Source organism: Bradysia coprophila, unplaced genomic scaffold (assembly GCF_014529535.1).
Source record: "Bradysia coprophila strain Holo2 unplaced genomic scaffold, BU_Bcop_v1 contig_200, whole genome shotgun sequence".
NCBI classification, from domain to species: Eukaryota; Metazoa; Arthropoda; class Insecta; order Diptera; family Sciaridae; genus Bradysia; species Bradysia coprophila.
The window spans coordinates 553,797-576,392 of NW_023503464.1; the positions used below are offsets into that span (position 1 = coordinate 553,797).

Genomic DNA, 22,596 nt, shown 5'->3' on the forward strand with positions numbered 1-22,596 from the left:
ATTATAGGCCAAATGAAAGAGTTTAACTTTTCGCAGAAGGTTAAGAGCAATGTACCCGTTGAAAATTTGTAGCCGTTAGGCGGAAAAATATTAGTTTTTTGAACCAAAATCTTTTTTTGAAAAAGTGAAACCATTAAAACATTTTTGCGTGTGTTACCTTCAAAGGAAAAAATGTTTTGTGGGTGATAACTTATCCCACTTGAAGAAACCTTGACAGATTGTGTAAATTTTTTATTATCTGCACAGGTTTCTCCAAGTGAGTTAAGTTATGACTCACAAACCAATTTTTCAAAAATCAATATTTTTCCGCATAGATGTAGGCTACAAATTTGCAAAGGATCTATTGCTCTTAAGTGACATCGATTATTTGCTGAAAAGCATAAATTTGGGCGTTTTTTAAATACTGGATTTTAGTTTACTTTTGACGACATCTTTTCACCAGAATCCTTTTCGAAAAATGTATGACTGCAATAACGACCACTAATGTGTTATTAGCTTTTAATAGAAAATAGATTCGGTTACAGCAGTTTAAACAGCTCTGTGAAAACTGAGCAGTTTATGAAATTTTCGTTAAGAGGCACCGGCACTTTGCTGAAAAGCATACATTAGAGCGATTTTTAAATACTGGATTATAGTTTACTTTTCATGATATCTTTCCACCAGAATCCTTTTTTAAAAATGTACGACCGCAATTCTGACCACGAATGTGTTAGCTTTCAACAGAAAATAGATTTGGTTGCAGCAGTTTGACCAGCTCTGAGAACAATGAGCGGTTTATGAAAATTACGTTAAACTGCTCACTTTTCTCATAGTTCTGGTCGCGAATCGTAATCATCACCTTGGTGCCCTTGGTGGGGTAACCAATTGAGGAACTGTATACTCTTTGAGTCATTCGAATTCTGTCTGAAATAGTCAACCCTGCAATGTTACCATCTTTTTAAAGATTAGACCCGAAAATAAATAATTTATCTCGCTGGCTCGTGATACGACAATAATTTCTTAGCGATTAGATTGTCCAATCTCACTATTTCAACTGTTCGACTACTGCAATAGTGAATTTATAGTCGCCGTAACTACACGTAGCGACAAAATGAAGTTGTTGGCGTCAATTTTGTTCGTCGTATTAGCTGCTGTAGTTTCAGCCAAACAGCAACGATTTGACAATTACAAAGTTTATGAAGTCAAAGTTTCAAACGAAGATCATGTGAACATTCTCCGGTCATTGGAGCGCGACACTGCCGATGACTACGATTTTTGGAATTCACCAATCATCGGCCGAAGTGCCGACATTATGGTAGCACCTGAAAAGACCGGCGATTTCGAAAAGATGATCCAGAATTTTGGCCTGGACATTGACGTCAAGATACCCAATTTGCAAGAGTTGGTGCACCGATCTTTCAGCCTTATGAATCCCACCAATTCTTCGACTTTATTTGCAGTTTAATCGATCAAGAGACTACAAGAAACGTAACAATTCAGGCTGACTTCGGTTGGGAAACGTACCATACACTGGATGAGATATACGCTTGGTTAGATCAACTGTTACTCGACCATCCGACCATATTAACGCCAGTCACGGTGGGATACACCTACGAAGGTCGAGAAATTCGAGCGGTGAAGTTGTCGCATAAGGAGGGAAATCAAGCCATCGTCATTGAGGCCACGATCCATGCTCGGGAATGGATTACTTCAGCAACTGCTACATGGATCTTGAATGAATTACTCACATCAACCGATGCCGAAGTAATGGAAATTGCATCGAACATTGACTGGTACTTCATACCAGTATTCAATGCCGATGGATTCGTTTACACCAAGACAACAGTAAGATGGAAAATGATAACAGAGGGCGTTGCTTTGACGGTGAAACCAGCGCCCTCTCTTATCATTACATTCAACGAAATGTTCGTAAGATTTCATGTTTTACCTTCGATTATAGAATCGGCTTTGGCGCAAGACGCGATACCCTCACTATAAGTTATGCTATGGTGTCGATTTGAATCGAAATTTCGATTATCAGTGGATGAGTAAGCAAAACTGAAGTGATGAAATTGCCATGTCATTTCGTTCATTTGAAAAATTTTGTTTAGGTGTCGGAGCATCGGATAATCCCTGCTCGGAAACGTTCGGTGGTCCTGTAGCATTTTCCGATCCAGAATCCCGGGCACTGCGAGATTTTTACGTGGAACGCAAAGAGGACATTAAAGTCTATCTGGCCTTCCACTCTTACGGTCAATATATCTTGTCGCCATGGGGCTACACATACGACCATGTACACAATTACGATCAGTTAATGCAAATTGGTAATTTTGATCAATTTACTGAAACTCATGGACCAATCATATCCCTCTGATTTCATTGCTAGGTAATGCCGCAGCTGACGCTATTAGAGTCAGATATGGTACAAATTACACGGTGGGCAGTACCGCCGAGACTTTGTGTATGAATTTTCAATTTTTTAATTTGGTTTTTGCACTTTCCAATACAATTCCTCTTTAGACTTCAATTCGGGCAGCAGTCGTGATTACTTAAAAGGAGCCCATGACATTGATGTTTCCTATACAATTGAGTTCCGAGACACTGGACGGTATGGTTTCGTCCTTCCACCCGATCAGATTCTACCAAATTCTTTGGAGATGTTTGATGGTGTAAAGGCAATTGTCCGAGAATGTAGAGTGATCGGTTACTTGAATTAACCGTTTACGAAGTGTGCCATCTGTTATAGATAGCGGCAATAAAGTGATGAGCTCTGACTAATGAGGTTTTTTGCAGCAAAGTCTGTACAGTAAAACAAATGAAGTAAAAGATTTGGCATCGGTCTGTTGAAAATTATTGGAATCCAATCATTGGATCAAAAGAAGAAGCAAGCTTGATACTGATGATTAGCTCAGAGAAATGATAAGGGATGGTGCTGCGGTGAAGCGCCTCCAACGTCATCTGTTATCATTTATCTGGATGAGTTTGGTTTGGACGAAAAAGGATGCATCAAATTGCATCTTAAAGTCTCTCAAGACAAGTTGAAGTAAAAGAGCGGTTGAATTGAACGGTTTAATGGTAAACTGACAAGATACCGGGACACACAGAGGAAAGTCGCATTAATAGCCCAGTGGGTGAACGTTCTAGTAAGAAACATTAGAAATGAGTTTGAAATGGAACCATGGCAGACCTGGACTGGCTACCAAAAAAAGAGTCGGGCGATCTGCTTGCAGGTCGCTGGGCGCATAAACTCATAAAATCGTGCAGATCTTACACGTAAGAGCCGTAAATATAGGCATTTTAGGTTAAAAAAAATAGCAAGGGCGCATCGAGATTTCCCCAGTCTGGGCCATGGAATGGATTAGAGTCAATCAGCACCTTCAATTCCAAAATCCAGTTGTGCAATATCACTTTCGATAAAGTACGTTAATGAATAACAGTTGGCTCGACTAGATAAGATACGTATGGACTAATATCGAGTTTAGATTTAGCGATTAGAAAACGAATTTCTTGTGAGAAAATATTTTGAAAAATTGCTGGAGAGTCGGAACGATAACATTTCTACCGTGATTTTTGAAAAAGAAAATCGACAACTTTCCTCACACCAAATAGAATATCAAAAGTGGTCATTCGGAGTCCGAATTTCGGATCTCTCGTCTTCAACGACATCAACGCATGCCAGTTCGACACAGACCACAGAACTGACAAAGCGTCTGATCGGATAACAAAAATTTTATTTCCAAAAAAATTTACATTTTTTCCCTGATCATCCAATTACTTCTTGTTCGACTCCTTCTTATCGAAATAGAACTTCTCCAGCGCATTCAATTTCTCAACATGAATCTCATCGAAAAACGGCAGCTCACCGCGCAAGCGATCGATCCACGCCTTCACATTTTCAAATTTATTGTACTCGTTCGGAATCAGACGTTGAAACGTTAGCGGTACACTCGCACACGATATATCAGCAATGGTCAGCTTATCACCGGCAAGATATTTCGATTTTTCCAAAAAGCTGTTCAAAAAACTGAGTGCCTCAGTGGCCCGATTCAACGAATACTCGGAGGCTTCGGGTAGACCTTGGAAGCATACCTCTACTACCAAGCTGCCAAATCGGGGGAAGAGTGTACTTCCATCGAAGTGTAGAAATTGGTCGATTCTCGCTCGCTGAGCAATATCGCTGGGATACAGCTCGTGATTATTGCCTCCGAATTTGGTCAGCAAGTAGGTGTTAATAGCGTGACTATCCCACAGAATGAAACCGTTGTCGTCAAGTGTTGGCAATGTATGGGTCGGATTGATTTTCAAAAATTCCGGCTTCAATTGCTCACCGGTGAGAACATTGACGGGACTGCAAGAGTAAATTGGAATTAAGTTTTTATGTTTCGTCACACACAACTGTAACGACAGGAAACACCACTGACCGATATTCCACATCGATACCCAGAATTTGAATCAACACTTTCGTTGATCGTGTTGCTGGACTTAGTTCAGAGGTGTACAAAATCACTTTCGACATTTTTACACAGAGATCGTTTTACGAGCAAATGTTTTAATGCTTCACGTTCAATAGATAGAAAACAACTGCGTCAATCGACGATGACCAGCTGAAAAAAAGACCGGTATAATAATATGCTCGCGCACGCCTAGAAAAAATGTTGTGTAGCCATAACCGAAACGAAGATATGTGCGCCGGTGTGATGAGAAATGGTTTTTTCGCTGATTTAAATTTTGTCATCTGAAGATCACCAATGACTTGCCCAATATCGAGACATTAGATCGAAGATCGACAGCTTTTTCAGGCGACTGAGAAATGTTAAGTAACAAAGCACATTCATTGAGAAGCATAATGGTTCGCCTATAAATCTTAAATCGCGACAATCACCATTCTAGTTGGCATACACCATCGATATAATTACTGTAGATAATGAGACACGAAGAACGAAATTTCGGAAATATAGCACAACACAAAATGAAGAGAAAAAGGAAATTGAGAAATGCATAATTTCGATTATTTTCAAATATTTCTATGACATTGCTTCGCGCACTTTTTCGAAACGTAAGTTACGTTATACATACATCCATGTGATCTTTCCACATAAAGATGCTTTGACATTACTTATCTACCCTATATTATATCGATGGCTTATAGTACCACAACGATGTTTAAGTTAAGTGTGCTTCTATCGTCTTTACTCTCTCTCTCTCTCTCTCTCTCTCTCTCTCTCTCTATCTGTCCTTTCTCTCTTGTTTTAGTGATTTTCTTCTGGTCATTTATAGAAAATGTCTGCAGTTGTCTGCTCAAACATGATGGAAAATTATGGGCGGTTGATTCAGCGGTTACATGGAGTGACAAGTACTATATCGGATTTGATTAGGTTTTACGATTTACGGTAGTCAAAAATCACTGATTTTAAATCAGTTCTCTCATTGTCCGGGTGTTAAATTGCAGATTTATAAAAAATTCAAATCAATTTTTTTCGCTACATTTCTTTTAATATATGTCCAATATGTCCTTTACAGACGTTGCCAATAAACTTAAAATAAATTTGTTTAAGTTTAGAATATCCGAAAACGTTAGTCATAAAAAGACGAGCAGTAGAGTTTTGTGAATTTTGTTGATCCCGAGGCCTTTCATTTTTATCCCAAGTGATGTAATGGATTTTTACATGCTAAGGGCGTCGAAAGTAGTGCTTGATACATAACTTGGTCACATTTTATCGATGTGTTAGATAAAGTGTTAGGAGTATCGTCCGAAATAGGGTGACGAGGAGATTTTTTCACAATCGCAAAAAACATGGCTCCAAAATGCATTTAAAAATACAAAATTTCAACTGAACTGAAATTGCACTACAATTTTGTATGGAAAATAACAGTTCAGTTAATTTTTTTCGAATTGTTCATCAGCATTAAAGATATAAGCCGGCGAGAATAAGAGTAATAATTTGTTCTGTTCGACTAAGCATTTTAGCGTTTCCCACGGAGTGACATTTCTAGTGAGAAAAGTTCTGTACCTTACCCAGGGTTCCCTCTGTCGAAGTGAGGAAATAAGGTTAGGTTAATCATATCGCAGCCATGCCTAAGTTATTCACGCAACGATTGAGTATAGTAGTCCAAAAGAGTTACGTACGTACGTAAGTTTTTCATGTGTTGGGGCCAAAGACGGTGGTTTTGCAGGAACCTTGCTACTTAAATGTCAGTTTTTGAAGCAATGGCAATTTTAGCTGCTGGTTCACTTTTTCGAAGTCATTCTATCTAAAACAATGCCAAGCAACGTACCTCAGCTTAAAATTATCTCTGAAATATAAATTTTCTTACATCACTCGTATGCATTGAAAACCCTGAGGTTAAGTTAATACGGTTAATACCCATGCATGTTTGGTATTATTAGTAAAGCTAAGACCAGTATCAGTTGGGGAAAACCGTTTCTTTGTGTTTCTGTTGCTTTTCGGTTTCACGGGTACCCACGGTGAGCTTGAAAAAAGTCTAAATAAAAAAGTCGTTGCATACGAAATTTTTTTATGGATAATTATTTAGGACCATGCGACGAATTTATATCAATAATTAACAAAAAAAGTTAACGGTACTTTTTTGAGAAAAGTCAATTTGAAAATATTGTCAACCCTACTGAAACTTTATGACTTGTGAAAGTCAATATATTTTGATGCCACATTCACCACTCGATAGCCTCACGTCTTACCTTTACAACGACACCTCATTTGCTATTATCCGAACTGCATAGACCATGCTATTAGAGCTGAGCTGCTGAGCCACCAATAATTGGTCCTACTAAAAATGTTATTAAATTGATCAAGAAAGTAACTTTTTTTACTCTATTTTCTTCGGATTTGCGTTTATTTTTGTACAATACGTTAAATATGTTCGATTATATCCATTTACTATTGCTTGCCAGTTTACGATTGAGCAAATTCTCAGTGGAAATTCTCAAATGCCTAAAACATTTTGTCGAATACTGTGACGCCAATGGGTTTTTAAACTGTTATTGCATGCATGTACAACCACATTAGCGCACAAAAAATATTGTTTAGAACGAGCGTGGTAAATTTCTGCCATGGATAGAAGACCAACTAGTACTTCCAACTTTCCACCTATCATAGTGTTTGTAAAATTGGGCTTTCTAGTCCGTCCCTTTTTTTTAAACAAAACAAACACATTTTTTCACGATTCTCCACGTGAGAATCAATTTTCCTCAGTAAACTTCTATCCATGGCAGAAATTTACCACGCTCGTTCTAAACAATATTTTTTGTGCGCTATTGTGATTGTAAAGGCTACATGCAACATTCATACACTAACGGTTTAAAAACCCATTGGCGTCACAGTATTCGACAAAATGTTTTAGGCATTTGAGAATTTCCACTGAGAATTTGCTCAATCGTAAACTGGCAAGCAATAGTAAATGGATATAATCGAACATATTTAACGTATTGTACAAAAATAAACGCAAATCCGAAGAAAATAGAGTAAAAAAAGTTACTTTCTTGATCAATTTAATAACATTTTTAGTAGGACCAATTATTGGTGGCTCAGCTCTAATAGCATGGTCTATGCAGTTCGGATAATAGCAAATGAGGTGTCGTTGTAAAGGTAAGACGTGAGGCTATCGAGTGGTGAATGTGGCATCAAAATATATTGACTTTCACAAGTCATAAAGTTTCAGTAGGGTTGACAATATTTTCAAATTGACTTTTCTCAAAAAAGTACCGTTAACTTTTTTTTTGTTAATTATTGATATAAATTCGTCGCATGGTCCTAAATAATTATCCATAAAATTTTTTCGTATGCAACGACTTTTTTATTTAGACTTTTTTCAAGCTCACCGTGTACCGTTGGAAGTTCGCCAAAATTATCCATTTTTTACCCATACTTTCAACTACTCATAACTAAGTGTGGATGAATTTTAAACCCAAAAAGACCCAATCTGCCCCGAAAGTACATGCAAAGTACGTTTCGTGGCCTACGAGAAATTTCCATAAGATAATGCATGTTTTCGGTTTTTGGTCACCTCTCACTAGCCAGACAAGCTTCGACGAATTTTTTTGAAAGTGATTTCGGCAGGTCGTTTTTCAAAAGAATCCCTTAGCAGCATGATCGACACTTTTCTCCATTTAGCCAAAAATGTGTCATCATGGCTTCACGGTTAAATATCGATTTTAAGAATGTGTAGGCCAAAAATTCAATGAACGTCAATACAAGGTATGGTCGAATGTCAAACTTCGTATGGAGAGGAGGACATACCGATTCCATATAAACAAACTCACCTCTCATGAGAGGTGTCCATGTCCTTCGGTTTGTATGAACAGACCATACCTGGTTTGTACATTCATTGCAAAAATTGACATTTAAGTGGTAAGTATATGTTTGTATCATCTCAAGGGAATCTTCTGCCATTTTCGTGAGATATTAGGGATTAATTCGGATTGATGGGGATGTCGGCAAAGAAATAAACCCATAGATTTCAGTGGTAAGGACATTTTCTCTAGCTTTCGACCCCTCATAAGAAACGTTATATACACATCTGTGTGGACGGTGTATATGTTAGGCAATTTCGCTTGTCGCCCTCACTTCGTTCGGGCTACAACTCGCAAAGTTTCCTAAAATATACAACTTTTCATGATGAAATTTATGGCCAAGACATGAAAAACATTTTTGCGAAATTAGTAAAATTGTGAATTCTTTCCCTGCGTTTGGTAGATAAAATAATCTATGTTTAAGCTCACAATGAAATATTGGTAGAAAAACAGAATAAATGGTATGCACCTGTGTCCAAATGTCTAATTCGACGAGTTGTTGATTGTTGATAGGCCGAAGGCGCGAATCATAATCCAACTCGTCAAAATATACATTTGGACACAGGTGCATAAGATAAACCCAAACTCCCACTCCGAGCTGATGCATAATGTTAGTCTTACCACACAGAGACATATAAAAAGAAAATGTTGATTGTCTGCTTTCCTTTGCGCTGTTTTCAGTTTCAACACATTTGACTTGAGCTTATTTGAATTTGGTATTACGTAGTGTCACTTAAAACATTTTTAAATCTCGTCAAAACGCAGATAAGACTAGCTGTTGCGATAACAAAGTAATAACAAAGTAATACAACCAAACGATTGAAACTATATTGATAAAGAGTAAATACAGAATTGCATACATCGACCATGAACAGTTAGTATAAGTGTTTTGGTTTTGATTTTGTTTTTGGATTTAAACGGAAAAGATGTCTCACCTGCAAAATCATGGTCATTAAAATAGTTTTTATTTTTGTTCGGTTTATTAGTCAAAATCAACTACTCAAATCCTCATTTTACAATCTTTCACTATTCAAAAGATCTTCTACAATTTCAAATCATCTTTACTCCTAATGTTCAAAGGTACTTCATTATACACCTTCACTCCATGAAACATCAAACTCTTTTACGTCGAACATTTTCGGAACAATAGAAGCCGTAGTTCACCATGACTTAGTTGCACATACGAGCGTACGAGAAATGTCAACCATGGTTGCAACTTCAACCTGGCACAAAGCTTAAGGCTTGATTTCCACTTACCAAAAAAGTACTCCGTGTGAGAGACAAAATTGCTTTGCTTTGCTTTTTTTACTTGACTCACAGACTTCTCACAGCTCTCCCACGGAATACTTTTTGTTGAGTGGAAATAACGCACTTCAAGAATGAGTGGTACTCTAAATAGGGTCCTGAAACGTGACAATGTGTCACTACTGTAAAAATACTTTCATGTAAAATATAGTTCTGCAGCTGACCACTATGATCAGTTTTGCTTGAAGTGCGCTGGTGGAAACCATACTTAAGTCTGAATTCACAGTCATCCGCTTTCATTCTGACAGTTGGCATTCACAATGAAAGTATAAACCAGATATGGTCTGTCCATACACACCTCATGAGAGGTGAGTTCCTTTATATGAAATCGCTATGTCGTCCGCTCCATACAAAGTTTGACATTCGACCATACCTTGTTTTGACGTTTGACGTTTTGACGTCATTTTAAAGCAACTTAATTGTACTACAAACCACATCCAATAATAATGTTTTTCTCCGAGTTTCACAACGTTTTCCTCACAACAGGCACCAAAAGTTTCACTTTTCGACACTGAGTTGAGAAATAGTTATTTATGCAACAATGTGGTAGATCCGTTACAGAAGAGTAATTTTTGCAACATGATGCGAAAAGTGGTTGTTTTTATCACTAGGTATTATGTGAACACACAGTGTGACAAAAACTAACATTTTCCCATCGTGAAAATCATATTTTCATCCCCAATTTCATTGAAATCCTTTTTTTGTCACTAGCGATCAAGCATACACCAATATTCCACTAAAATAATTCATGAAAAGGTGAACATTTTGCGACGATTCTCAAAAAATCGTTACTTACTCAAATCCATATGAGTAAACACTGTCGACTAATAGTATATTACATACCGACGGTACAGGTGACTGAGCGGGTATTTCTTGTGTGAAGTTTAGCAATTCGAGGCGGAGCATTATACAAAAGACCATTTCCAAATTTCCATCAATTATCCCATTGACAGGTGAGGAATCTTACTCAAAAACTTGGGGCGAAATTTCACCGGCGTGAACAAAATTCCAATTTTCGTCATGTTTTTGAAGAACAGTGTATATTTGAAGCACAGCACACCTCAAAACAATGAACTGAATTTTTTTCAGTTACTGTAGTAGTTGAATGTACATTTTAAAGTATCGTCAGTACACTTGCTGATTCCGTAACGTGAGACGTTCAGTATTATACTCGACGTTACATTTATGCACAGTTGTTTTTAGTGTTCAGCTCATCTGTGAATAAAATTGTGTTTGATAAACTTGAACGTTTTTTGATGAATCGGCCAAATAGAGAGGCGTCTGATCAATTATGGAATGTGAAAGGAGAAAATTGCATAAAAATCCCCGCACATCGGCTAATTTGATATCGATGCTCACTTTCGGATGGACTATTCCAGTTTTTCGACGAACAAACAATGAAAACTTGGACTTAAATGTCGTGTTCGAGCCGCTTGACGTTGATCGATCTCGGGTACTCGGCGATCGACTGGAACGGTAAACTGGATGCGCCCGGTCAACGCACTTCAAGCGAAAGTGCTTCGAGTGACAGCTGCCAAATAAAGTACCATTTTGTTAGGAAATTTTTTACAGATTTTTTTACAGTGCCAAAATTTGTTCGATACACTGTTCCGTTTCAGTAGCTTATTTAGAGAACCACTTATGCTTGAAGCGCGTTGGGACGGTTCATTTTTATCAGAATTCTAAATTTTGTTCCAACCCAACAACAGAAATTGGCAAACCGAGCTCAAACAGCAAGTTAAACCATCTCTGGCACGAGCGGTAACCAAAACATTCTGGTTGGAGATTACGGTTGTGGGTGTTTTGTGCTTCTTGAATTACATCGTGTTTCGGTTGATGTTACCGTATCTGTTGGAAATTTTCTTAAAATACTTCAAGTAATTCCATTAGCGATTTTGGGGGTCATTGGTAAGATATGTTGCGCTCATACATTTTTGTGTGATAGGGGGAGGGGCCATTCTGAAAAACGTTGATGTTAGCACCATAACATACTTTACCAATGACCCCTTGTCGATCAATTGTGAATCTAAATTGTAATTCGAATGTGCTCGTTACAGCGACACGAGTACCGATACGCCTCGGGTGGCATTGTTGCCCGGAACAGCAATTATAGTGGTTACGATTATTTCTGGAATAAGTGGAATGCATTACTACTTTTTCGGTTCATACTATGGATTGAAAGTCTGTGTGGCTGTTTCTAATCTTATCTACAGAAAAGTCAGTCAACATTCTGCCGACTAGAGTCGCATTTAAACAAACAAATCTTCAAGATTTAACTTAATTATTATTTACAATCACTGATGACGTTGTTTACACTCTCAGGTTCTTCGTTTATCACAAAAATCACTGCGAGAAGCGGCATCTGGGAAGCTGGTCAACTTAATTTCGAATGATTTAAATCGCTTTGCTACGGTGTTCGCCTACATGCATGCGTTATGGGTATCGCCGGTACTAGTCGTCATTTGTACGTACATTTTGTGGATCGAAATACGATGGGCGGGAATGATGGGCTTAGCAGTCTTCTTCATTTTTGTGCCGATACAAAGTAATTTCACTTACATTGATTGTTCGAGTTCGAACAGTTAGCATAGTATTCGAACAGTTAAGACTATGTTATACTAGTTATACTAGTTATAACTAACTGGAACACTCCACGTTATACTGAATATGGTACATCGATTTTACCAACTTCAAAGTCGACATACGATTTCATTTGTAGCTAACCGTGACTGATCTTACTCCATCATTACTTTTTTCGTCCCGTTGATCTTTAGGAATTTCTAGAAGCAGTTGCAAAAGCGCAATGGTGTTGGGGAATCTCGCGCCGTGCGAAATTCCTACTCTAGAGTAGTAATTTCGCGCCCATATATTTATTGAGTTTTTGGAAACGGATGCAAGGTATTGTATGTTGGAAGTCAGCGCGAATTATGGAATTCGGTGCGAATTTGATTTATGATGGTTTTAGGCAAAGTAAAAGTTGGAAATGGGTGCGAACTCGATTTAGAGCATGTACAAAAAAACTGAAAGTTGGAAATAGGTGCGAACTCGATTTAGAGCATTTTTGAAGGAACTGAAAGATGGAATTGGGCGCGAACTCGATTTAGAGCACTTTTGGAAAAACTGAAAGTTAGAAATGGGTGCGAACTCGATTTAGAGCAGTTTTGGGAAAACTGAAAATTGGAAATGGGTGCGAACTCGATTTAGAGCATGTGGGAAGGAACTGAAAGTTGGAAATGAGTGCAAACTCGATTTAGAGCACGTACAGAGAAACTGAATTTTCCTTTTACGAAATGTTAACAAAGACTAAGGGAATTTTCCTTTTACGAAATGTTAACAAAGACTGAGGCAATTTTCCTTTTACGAAATTTTAACAAAAACTGAGGGAATTTTCCTTTTACGAAATTTTAGCAAAGACTGAGGAAATTTTCCTTTTACGAAATTTTAACAAAGACTGAGGGAATTGAGTTCGCACCCATTTCCAACTTTCAGTTCCTTTGTACATGCTCTAAATCGAGTTCGCACCCATTTCCAACTTTCACTTCCTTTCCACATGCTCTAAATCGAGTTCGCACCAATTTCCAACTTTCTGTTTCTTTGCACATGCTCTAAATCGAGTTCGCACCCATTTCCAACTTTTACTTTGTCTAAAACCATAATAAATCAAATTCGCACCGAATTCCATAATTCGCACCGCATTCCATAATTCGCGCCAATTTCCAACAACACCAAAAATTCAAGAAATGTATGGGCGCAAAATTACCACTCTAGAGGAGGAATTTCGCGCGGCGCGAGATTCCATTTTTTACTATATAAACGTAGGAATCTCGCGCCCATACGGAGCGAGATTCCTAGCAACCAGCGCAATTTCCCTCAATTTCTATCAGATCGAACCATTTCAGTCTCTATGATTGTAATTCGAAATCTCATATTTCAGTGTTCATGCTTGGAGCTACAGTGCTATGAAATAACTAACATAATTTAAGATGAGAATGTGCCCGTTAGCTCAATAATAATATCACCCACACTGCACCGTATTCTATCAGTACTCAACACTTGACTGAGGCCGTTTGTAAGAAAGAAAAAAATTGTTCCAGCCGCCCGGTTACCGGAGCTGCCCGGAACTATGTGTTTCGCCACATTTACAATAGAATGTATTAAAACAGTGTAAAATCAAAAAAATATGGGTCCTTCCAACACACTTCAAGCAAAAGCGCTTTTAATGACAGCTGCCAAATAGAGTACTATTTAATATGAAAACAATTTACAAATTTTTTTACAGTGTCAAAGTTTATTCGATACACTGTCCAGTTTCATTATTCTACTTAGAGTGCCATTCATGCTTGGAGTGCGTTGGTCCACCATTTCGTAATTCTTTTTATGGGCTGCTGTACGCTTCGATGTTTGAACTGACTTAAAAAAAGGTCATTTTAAATAGTCTTTACTTCGATTTAAAATAGCGAAGAGCATCACACCGGGAATTTGAAGATTGTGGACTCCATTTGGGAGCCAAAATTTTCATTTCAAATTTAATGTTCACTAGAACACCACAGACTACTGCACTTACTCATGTGGTCCGTCGCGAAAGCCGAATGCAAAAAAATTCGATCACTACTCATAGGCCCCCTTGACCTGAGGTCAACAACCTCTGACATAGTTTGAATGAACTCAATTTCGCTCTCAATTTTAAATGTTTTCGCAAAGTTTGAGAGGTTTGTTGGTCATGTGAACATATCAAGTTTTTAATCTCCACTAACAGTGGGTCCAAATTTGACCTCAAGTATTACTACATAGTCTAGCAATTTACAAACATTTTCAAATTTTAAAATAGTGACTTATAGACCTCCTAATAGAAACGAGCCATCAGAACAGTCGGAGCGTTTGCTGCGACTGAGCCCCGTACAAACCCGTATATCTATTGCGTACGTGACCCTAGTGCGTCTGTCACCCTACTTTGACCGTAAGCCTATGCGCCGGTTAAAGTAGTTAAAGTAAAATTATTATGTAATGTGTACATCTTAGAAATTGCGCATAGCGCAATTACGAAGCCCCGTACGACGTTCCTTTCAAATAAAACAAAAATTTCAAATAGCCCTAAAATTTTAATTTATTGAGTATAAATACACATAGGGCCTAGTATCGGCCTCAGTCCGAGGATCCAATTTTTTTTTTCAACTACATTCTATTCGGCCTTTGATTACCTTCCAAATGAAACAAAAAATACGAAAAACGGATGAAATTTGCTCGAGTTTTATGTAAAATACACATATGGCCCTAGTAGCGGCCTTAGTCCGAGGACCCAGATTTAATTTTTTTTCAACAACATTCTATTCGGCCTTTGATTACTTTCCAAATGAAACAAAAATTACGAAAAACGGATGAAATTTGCTCGAGTTATATGTAAAATACACATAGGGCCCTAGTAGCGGCCTTAGTCCAAGGACCCAAATTTATTTATTTTTTTCAACAACATTCTATTCGGTGTTCGATTATCTTTCAAATGAAACAAAAATTACGAAAAACGGATGAAATTTACTCGAGTTGTATGTAAAATACGCATAGGGCCCTAGTAGCGGCCTTAGTCCGAGGACCCAAATTTAATTTTTTTTCAACAACATTCTATTCGGCCTTTGATTACCTTCCAAATGAAACAAAAATTACGAAAAACGGATGAAATTTGCTCGAGGTAAATGTAAAATACACATAGGGCCCTAGTAGCGGCCTTAGTCCGAGGACCCAAATTTAATTTTTTTTCAACAACATTCTATTCGGCCTTTGATTACCTTCCAAATGAACCAAAAATTACGAAAAACGGATGAAATTTGCTCGAGTTATATGTAAAATACACATAGGGCCCTAGTAGCTTATCACTTCTAAGGCCCACTCACCCGATTTTAAAAAACTTTTTTTTCCTGGATTGGTATTGACAATACCTATCATTTGCCGTGTCATTTACATTTCCATCGTTTATTTTGCCATAAATATCACCAAAAGACCTTCATCAATTACACACGGCATCGTAATCCTATAAGCCCCTTCGTACTTCGTACGGGGCTAAAAATTCCATACCCTGGGATTCGGTTTTTTAATCACCATGAGACCCTCTATCGTTCCCCACAATACAAACTTAAGAAGTAAATTCACAGTCACATTTTGCTCTGCATCAAACCTGAATCTAAACCTGATATGAGGAGACCTCAGGTCAGATTCGGGATTGAGTCTAAATTAACCTGAAACCGAAATTTAAATTCAAGTCTAGTACTGATCCAAAAAATGTCAGTTGCAGGGGAAGTTCAACCTGAAATAAAACTCATTGACCTGAACCTGATCAGAGCCTTAGCAATGGGTGGGTAACGATGCAGTAAGGCTAGTCTAGGCAAGCTACAAATTAAACTAGATGTGTACTTTGAAGTTGTTAAAATCGAACACCCTATTGATTATCAATTGTGTGGTGAATTAGCAAATTATTGTAAAAAAAAAAAAAAAATTGTTTCCCATTCAGGTTACAGTGGCAAAATGTCGACGAAGATTCGTTCCAAAGTTGCACCGCTCACCGATGAACGAGTTAGCCTGATGAATGAAATTGTGTCCGGTGTTCAGGTTATCAAAATGTATTCGTGGGAAGAACCGTTTGCACGTCTCGTCGAATTGGCTCGGCAAGTGGAAATGAAATCCATCATGAAACGTGGATATGCTTTCGGTGTACAGCAGATCTATGGCATTTTCATCACCAAACTGGCTGTGTTCGTTGCAATTGTTGGAACGGTCATGTTAAGTGGCCCTGAGCGCCTAAGTGTTCCCGAACTCTTTGTGATATTCAATTTGTTCAATTTCATTGCGTATGCGACGAGTACGTCATTTGTGCGAAGTGTGACCGAAGTGGGTGAAGCATTTGTTGCGTTGAAACGTTTGCAGACATTCCTTGAATCAGAAGAAATTAAAGAAGCTAACAGTCTAGACGGCTCAGTCAGTGCGCAAGCACTTGAATCGGAAAATCTTGCCATTCTGATGAAAGATGTTTGTGCTCAATGGAGCGAGCACAGTAAAAGCAGTCCGGGCGCTCAGAAGAAACGCAAGATGAAGCAAAAAACGAAAAATAAAACCTGTGATGATCAAAGTGATCTCAAGCCATTCGCTCTCAAACAATTCAATCTGACACTACAAAAGCAAAAATTGGTCTTTGTGGTCGGTCCAGTTGGTTCCGGAAAGTCAACGTTGATGCAAGTGTTGCTCCGTGAATTGCCTTTGGTTGGTGGTTCGATTGGAATCAACGGGTCGGTATCGTATGCAAGCCAAGAAAGTTGGGTCTTCAATTCAACGGTTCAGCAAAATATCACTTTCGGTCAGCCAATGGATCGACTTCGATATGATGAGATTGTTCGATGTGCAGCATTGCAGAAGGATTTTGAACAATTAACAGACGGTGACGTGACTTTAGTTGGCGAGAATGGTATTGGATTATCTGGTGGTCAAAAAGCCAGAGTGAAGTGAGTCGTAACGAGGCACGTTTACACATACAGGAATTCAACAGTTTTTAAGGTCTATTTTAACAGTTTAGCGCGTGCTCTGTACAGAAAAGCCGACATTTATTTGATCGATGATCCGTTGAGTGCAGTGGATGCTCATGTTCAGTCACATATATTTCGCGAATGCATTGGCCCAAATGGGATCTGAGCACATCAAAATGCTACCCGAATTCTGGTCACACATCAATTGCACTTCTTGAAAGAAGCCGATTGGATTTTAGTGTTGAAAGACGTAAGGTCAATCAGGCTCTGACTGACCATATGGGCTATATTAATGCCAACTTTTTTGTCCGGGCCTGAGGTCATTCGAATTAATTAGATAATCTCAAACAATGACACGCGTCTTTTCATAGGGAGAAATCGAGACCCAGGGCACTTACGATGATATTGTGAAAAGTGGTATCGATTTCACTGGCCTATTAGAAACGGATGAAGAGATTGATGAACATGATGAAAACGTACATGCCGAACGAAAGCGATCAATCGCAGCAGAAGACCATGTTGAAAGTCCCAATGAAACGAATGATGAAGGGAAACCGGAAGAAGAAGAAAAGATGTTAAAGCAACTGGAGACGTCATCGAAAGGAAAGGTGAAGGGATCGGTAATGATGCACTATTTCAAATCAGCAGAACGACCGGTTTCGTTTACATTTTTGGTAATTTGTTTTTTACTATCGCAAATTCTCGCCAGTTTCTCCGATGTTTGGGTGGCATTCTGGTAAGTTTTTTTTTGATCTGAACATACAAATGAATTTTTTGTGCAGCGCCATCACAACCATCTGGTTCACAACCACATGTACTTTGTTTACGCACTGAAAGCATTAATCAATAGGCAACGCAAAACAGGCCTTGTATACGACTGGTGGCATGCATAGTGCAATGGATAGGTTTTGGTGCCCTGATTGCGAAACACGCATCAGTTGGTCCAAAAAAGTATGTGGTTCCGCTGCAGCCATTTCACAAAATAATTTAAAAATTAATTGGAACAGGACAGTTATTGGTGCAGCAGGTATCTAGTAACCGTAGATGTCATTACGACTAACGAATGCGTGTTTCGGACTCAGTACACCTAGACCTATCCTATCCTACATACTATGTATGCCACTCCATTTGTGTACAATCGAAAAGTTTGAATCAGAGAAATGATACCTAAATGGCGTTGTCTGTTATGACGATAGAGAGAAGGTATTATAATGCGGACCAACATTTAAACATTCAATAGAGCCGATACAATACATTAGTTCCTTGAAGAAGATTACTACCTGTAATCGAAAGCTGGGAAGAAATAAATTATCGAAGAATCAAACCACATATTCAATTATTAAAAAATGAAAATTCAATAGAGTGTTCACGGATAGCGAAAACTACTTAAATTTAACTGATAGTTAAGATTACCTGGTCGAAATTAGCTCATACCGCACACTCTATAAATGGTTATGATTAGAGTGAGAATGCCAAAGACTAGTTAATTATAAGTTGCCTTCATTAGGTACTTGTCATTGAATATTTTCGTATAAATTTTGTCACTTGCCTTCAGTAAAGTAATATAACTGGTCCGGACTATATTTATTTCTCTATTATAATAACAGCTTGTATGAAAAGTTGCGTCACAATTTATGCGTTGGACCAGTTACACTTACCAGTTACACAACTTCGACCAGTTACACAAATTCGGCCAGTTACGTAACTTTGACCAGTTCACAACTTTGAATATTTATTCAACTTTGACCAGTTAGACAAATTTGACCAGTTACACAACTGTGACCAGTTAGACAACTTTAAACACTTACGAAACGTTGGCCTGTTAGACCACTTTGACCAGCTACACAACTTTGACCAGTTAAACAACTTTAAACACTTACTCAACTTTGGCCAGTTACACAACTTTGACCAGCTACACAACTCTGGCCAGTTAGACAACTTTGATCAGTTACAAAACTTTGACCAGTTACACAACTGTGACCAGTTACACAACTTTAAACACTTACGAAACTTTGGCCTATTAGACCACTTTGACCAGCTACACAACTTTGACCAGTTACACAACTTTGACCAGTTACACAACTTTGACCAGCTACACAACTGTTACCAGTTAGACAACTTTGACAAGTTACACAACTGTTATCAGTTAGACAACTTTAAACACTTACGAAACTTTGGCCTGTTAGACCACTTTGACCAGCTACACAACTTTGACCAGTTACACAACTTTGATCAGTTACACAACTTTGACCTGCTAAACTACTTTGACCAGTTACTCAACTTTGACCAGTTACACAATTTTGACCTACTACATAAGTGTGATCATTCTTCGTTTCTTATCGTTTGTCTGTTGAATATTTCACAAAACAAAACAAACTACTTACATGGTTTTGCATATTATGATAATAGTTTGTTGACTGACTGACTGAAATATTAAAATTGCGTCTTCAGGATACGTATCGAAGAAAAGCGATCGGTTACTGTGTATGCACCAGCACCTCCATATACCGGCTTCGGAAGCTTGTCCGCCGAATCTAACGTTTTATCCACTGAAACATATATGAACATCTACACAGCAGCCATTACTCTCATGCTTGCTCTCGCAATCACCCGATCAATGTTTTTCTTCAATATTTGCACGACAGCATCCCAAAAGTTGCACGATAAGATGTTCCGTGGTCTCATATCGACGGCGATGCGATTTTTCGACACCAATCCGTCTGGTCGGATCATGAATCGATTCTCGAAAGATATGGGCAGCACCGATGACATTTTACCGAGAACAATGATCGAAGCGCTTCAGATGAACTTGCATATAGCTGGTGTGATAGCGATTACCGTTTACACGAAGATGGAATTTTTGGTGTTAGTTCTGATAATGTCCGTGGCGTTTCACTATTTACGGAAAATATTTTTAAAATCTTCGACAAATCTCAAGCGTCTGGAAGCATCAAGTATGCTTTGTTGAAGCGCGAGCTTTTGTTGAAGCTTATATTCAATTTTCAATTTTTCTTAAAGCGAAATCCCCAATTTTCACTCACATTTCCTCTACATTGAGCGGAATGTCGACGATTCGCTCGGCTCAAACTCAGTCAATTTTGAAAGAGGAATTTGAACACCATCAGGATGTGAATACTGGCATCTGGCACATATTGTTTGGTACCAAAAAAAACACGAGATGGTTATTAGATGATCTAATCTAATGTGATTGCAGGCATATCCGGCGGATTTAGTATGTCACTCGATTTGTTGGTGTACGCATTCGTCACGTGCGTAATTTACTTCTTCTTGCTGGTGGCGGAAGGTTTGACTTTCTCGATTCATAATGGCTCGATTTGCCGTGTTTATTCACCCAAATATGTTTTCTTCGTGCTCATATAGGTGCTACCGGCGATCTGGTCGGTTTAGCAGTATTTCAATCGTTGTCGTTGGTTTTAAACTTGCAGTGGGGTGTTAAATTGAGAAAGTATCGACATTTTTACATTGGGAACTCAATTGGACTGCGTGACGGCGCCGCCAGTCACTGGACTGGTTACCAGTAGTCGGACAGCTTCTGTTCTTTCATCCATAAAAAGTTTATAAATGAAAGAGCAACAGGTGGCAGACTACTGGTGGTATATGTACGGAGACTGGTGCTGTGGCTCCCTGTAGTCCACACGAGTAATTTTATGTTGGTAAGATCGACAATCAAGCAGCGTTTTCCATGTTTTAACACATCGGGTTACAATGAACAACGCTGCATAAATGTCGATCTCAGCACCGTAACATTAGTCGTTTGTTTTCGCGTCCGTACCGATTGCCAATCTCAAATCTTTAACGAAAATATTTTCAATTCAAACCAACCAGGTGCTGAAGTGACGAACAATTTGGTGTCCGTCGAACGCATATTGGAATATTGTCAGTTGAAGCCAGAGAAACAGCCATCGATTCCAAGTATTGTATCGTCAGACTGGCCATCGCAAGGAAGAATCGAGTTCCGAGACGTGTATTATCGGTACGCTCCCAGTCTCCAACCAGTTTTGTGTGGACTGTCGTTTTCAGTGAAACCAGGCGAGAAGGTCAGTGTCGTGGGACGAACTGGAGCTGGAAAATCGTCTCTAATCAGTGCAATCTTTCGACTGGCAGATGTTGACGGTGAAATTCTCATCGACAATGTCGACACATCGACTGTCAATTTGAATGTGTTGCGATCGAGAATATCGATAATTCCCCAGACACCAACGCTGTTCTCGGGCACTTTAAGAAAGTAAATTGAATTTCTGTTTCACTTTGAATATATTCCATTGGAATGTGTGTCGTAGGAATTTGGATCCATTCGAAGAATATTGCGACGATGATGTGTGGAAAGCTTTGGCCGATGTTGAGATGAAGGACATTGTGAGCGAGAGTGGTGGCTTATCGATGCCTGTTTTGGCGAATGGACACAATTTCAGCACTGGGCAACGACAAATCTTGTGTTTGGCTCGAGCAATTTTAAGAAAGAATCGGATCATTATACTGGATGAAGCAACAGCCAATGTGGATTTGCGGTAATAAAACCAAGGGTATTTCCTTTACGGCATGAATTACGATGAAAGGGATTGACATTTCAGTACAGATGAGATGATTCAACGAACAATTCGCGAGAAGTTCCGAAATTCAACTGTGATAACAATTGCGCATCGCCTGCACACCGTAATCGATTACGATCGAGTGTTAGTCATGGATGCAGGCGTTGCTGTTGAGTTTGATGCACCATATGGACTCATGCGAAAGGCAGGGGGTATCTTCAAACAAATGACACAAGCACTGGGACAACAGGAATACGATCAATTACTTTCGATAGCTCAAAGGAAGGCCAAAGGTTCTGAAGAGATCTGAAAAATACCCCAGACCCACAATAAAACAAGTAAATTTTCTCACTGATAAAATAAATCGCAAAATGTTTTCAAAATGTTGCCGCTTGTTTCACTTATTTAAACTTTGAATCCATTAAAATAGCCTGCAGTCTATAGAATGAAGAATTGGAATGACACAATTTAACTGATGAAGCGGAATCAACGAATGATTGCGATCTAATTTACAATTTCCACAATTTAAAGGAAAATGTTTCATCGTGAACAACTCTTGGAGCGTTACGTTGATTGTTGTTCATTCTCGACACTTTTTCTGTGAGCGTGAGGGATGTATCAGGCTTTGCTTGGTCTTTGCGATCAATTCAGTATTGAAAAGTTGTCAAGTCTTAAGCACACTATTTGGCGTGCAAATAGTGTTCAGTGCACTATTTGAACCCGCCGGATCTTATAGTCTTAATTTCTGATATGTAACAGCATGGCATAGCTATGTTAACAGTCCCCTAAAGTCCCCTTAACACAGAACCACGTTTAGAACGTGGTACTCTAAATAGGGTACTGAAACTTGACAGTGTTCCATACAAAATTTTACACTGTAAAAAGAGTGAGGATAAAATTTCATACAAAATAGTACTCTATTTGGCACTTTTGCTTGTAGTGCGTTGAT

The 22,596-nt window shown here is 38.6% G+C and overlaps 2 protein-coding genes and 1 pseudogene across 2 annotated transcripts; 2 read left to right on the plus strand and 1 right to left on the minus strand.

Moving 5' to 3' along the window:
• Positions 1-1,026: 1,026 nt before the first annotated feature.
• On the plus strand, positions 1,027-2,757 carry LOC119075336 (zinc carboxypeptidase-like). The gene is made up of 6 exons (XM_037181766.1): positions 1,027-1,380; positions 1,440-1,824; positions 1,940-2,027; positions 2,091-2,303; positions 2,366-2,440; positions 2,500-2,757. The coding sequence occupies exons 1-6, from the start codon at positions 1,091-1,093 to the stop codon at positions 2,694-2,696; spliced, it is 1,248 nt and encodes a 415-aa protein (XP_037037661.1). The 5' UTR covers positions 1,027-1,090; the 3' UTR covers positions 2,697-2,757.
• A 926-nt stretch (positions 2,758-3,683) lies between these two features.
• On the minus strand, positions 3,684-4,577 carry LOC119075349 (glutathione S-transferase D2-like). The gene is made up of 2 exons (XM_037181779.1): positions 4,401-4,577; positions 3,684-4,327 (listed from the first exon to the last, which is right to left on the minus strand). Exons 1-2 carry the CDS (start codon positions 4,493-4,495, stop codon positions 3,751-3,753), a joined length of 672 nt encoding a protein of 223 aa, XP_037037674.1. The 5' UTR covers positions 4,496-4,577; the 3' UTR covers positions 3,684-3,750.
• A 6,141-nt stretch (positions 4,578-10,718) lies between these two features.
• On the plus strand, positions 10,719-22,029 carry LOC119075362 (annotated as a pseudogene).
• The last annotated feature ends 567 nt before the right edge of the window (positions 22,030-22,596 follow it).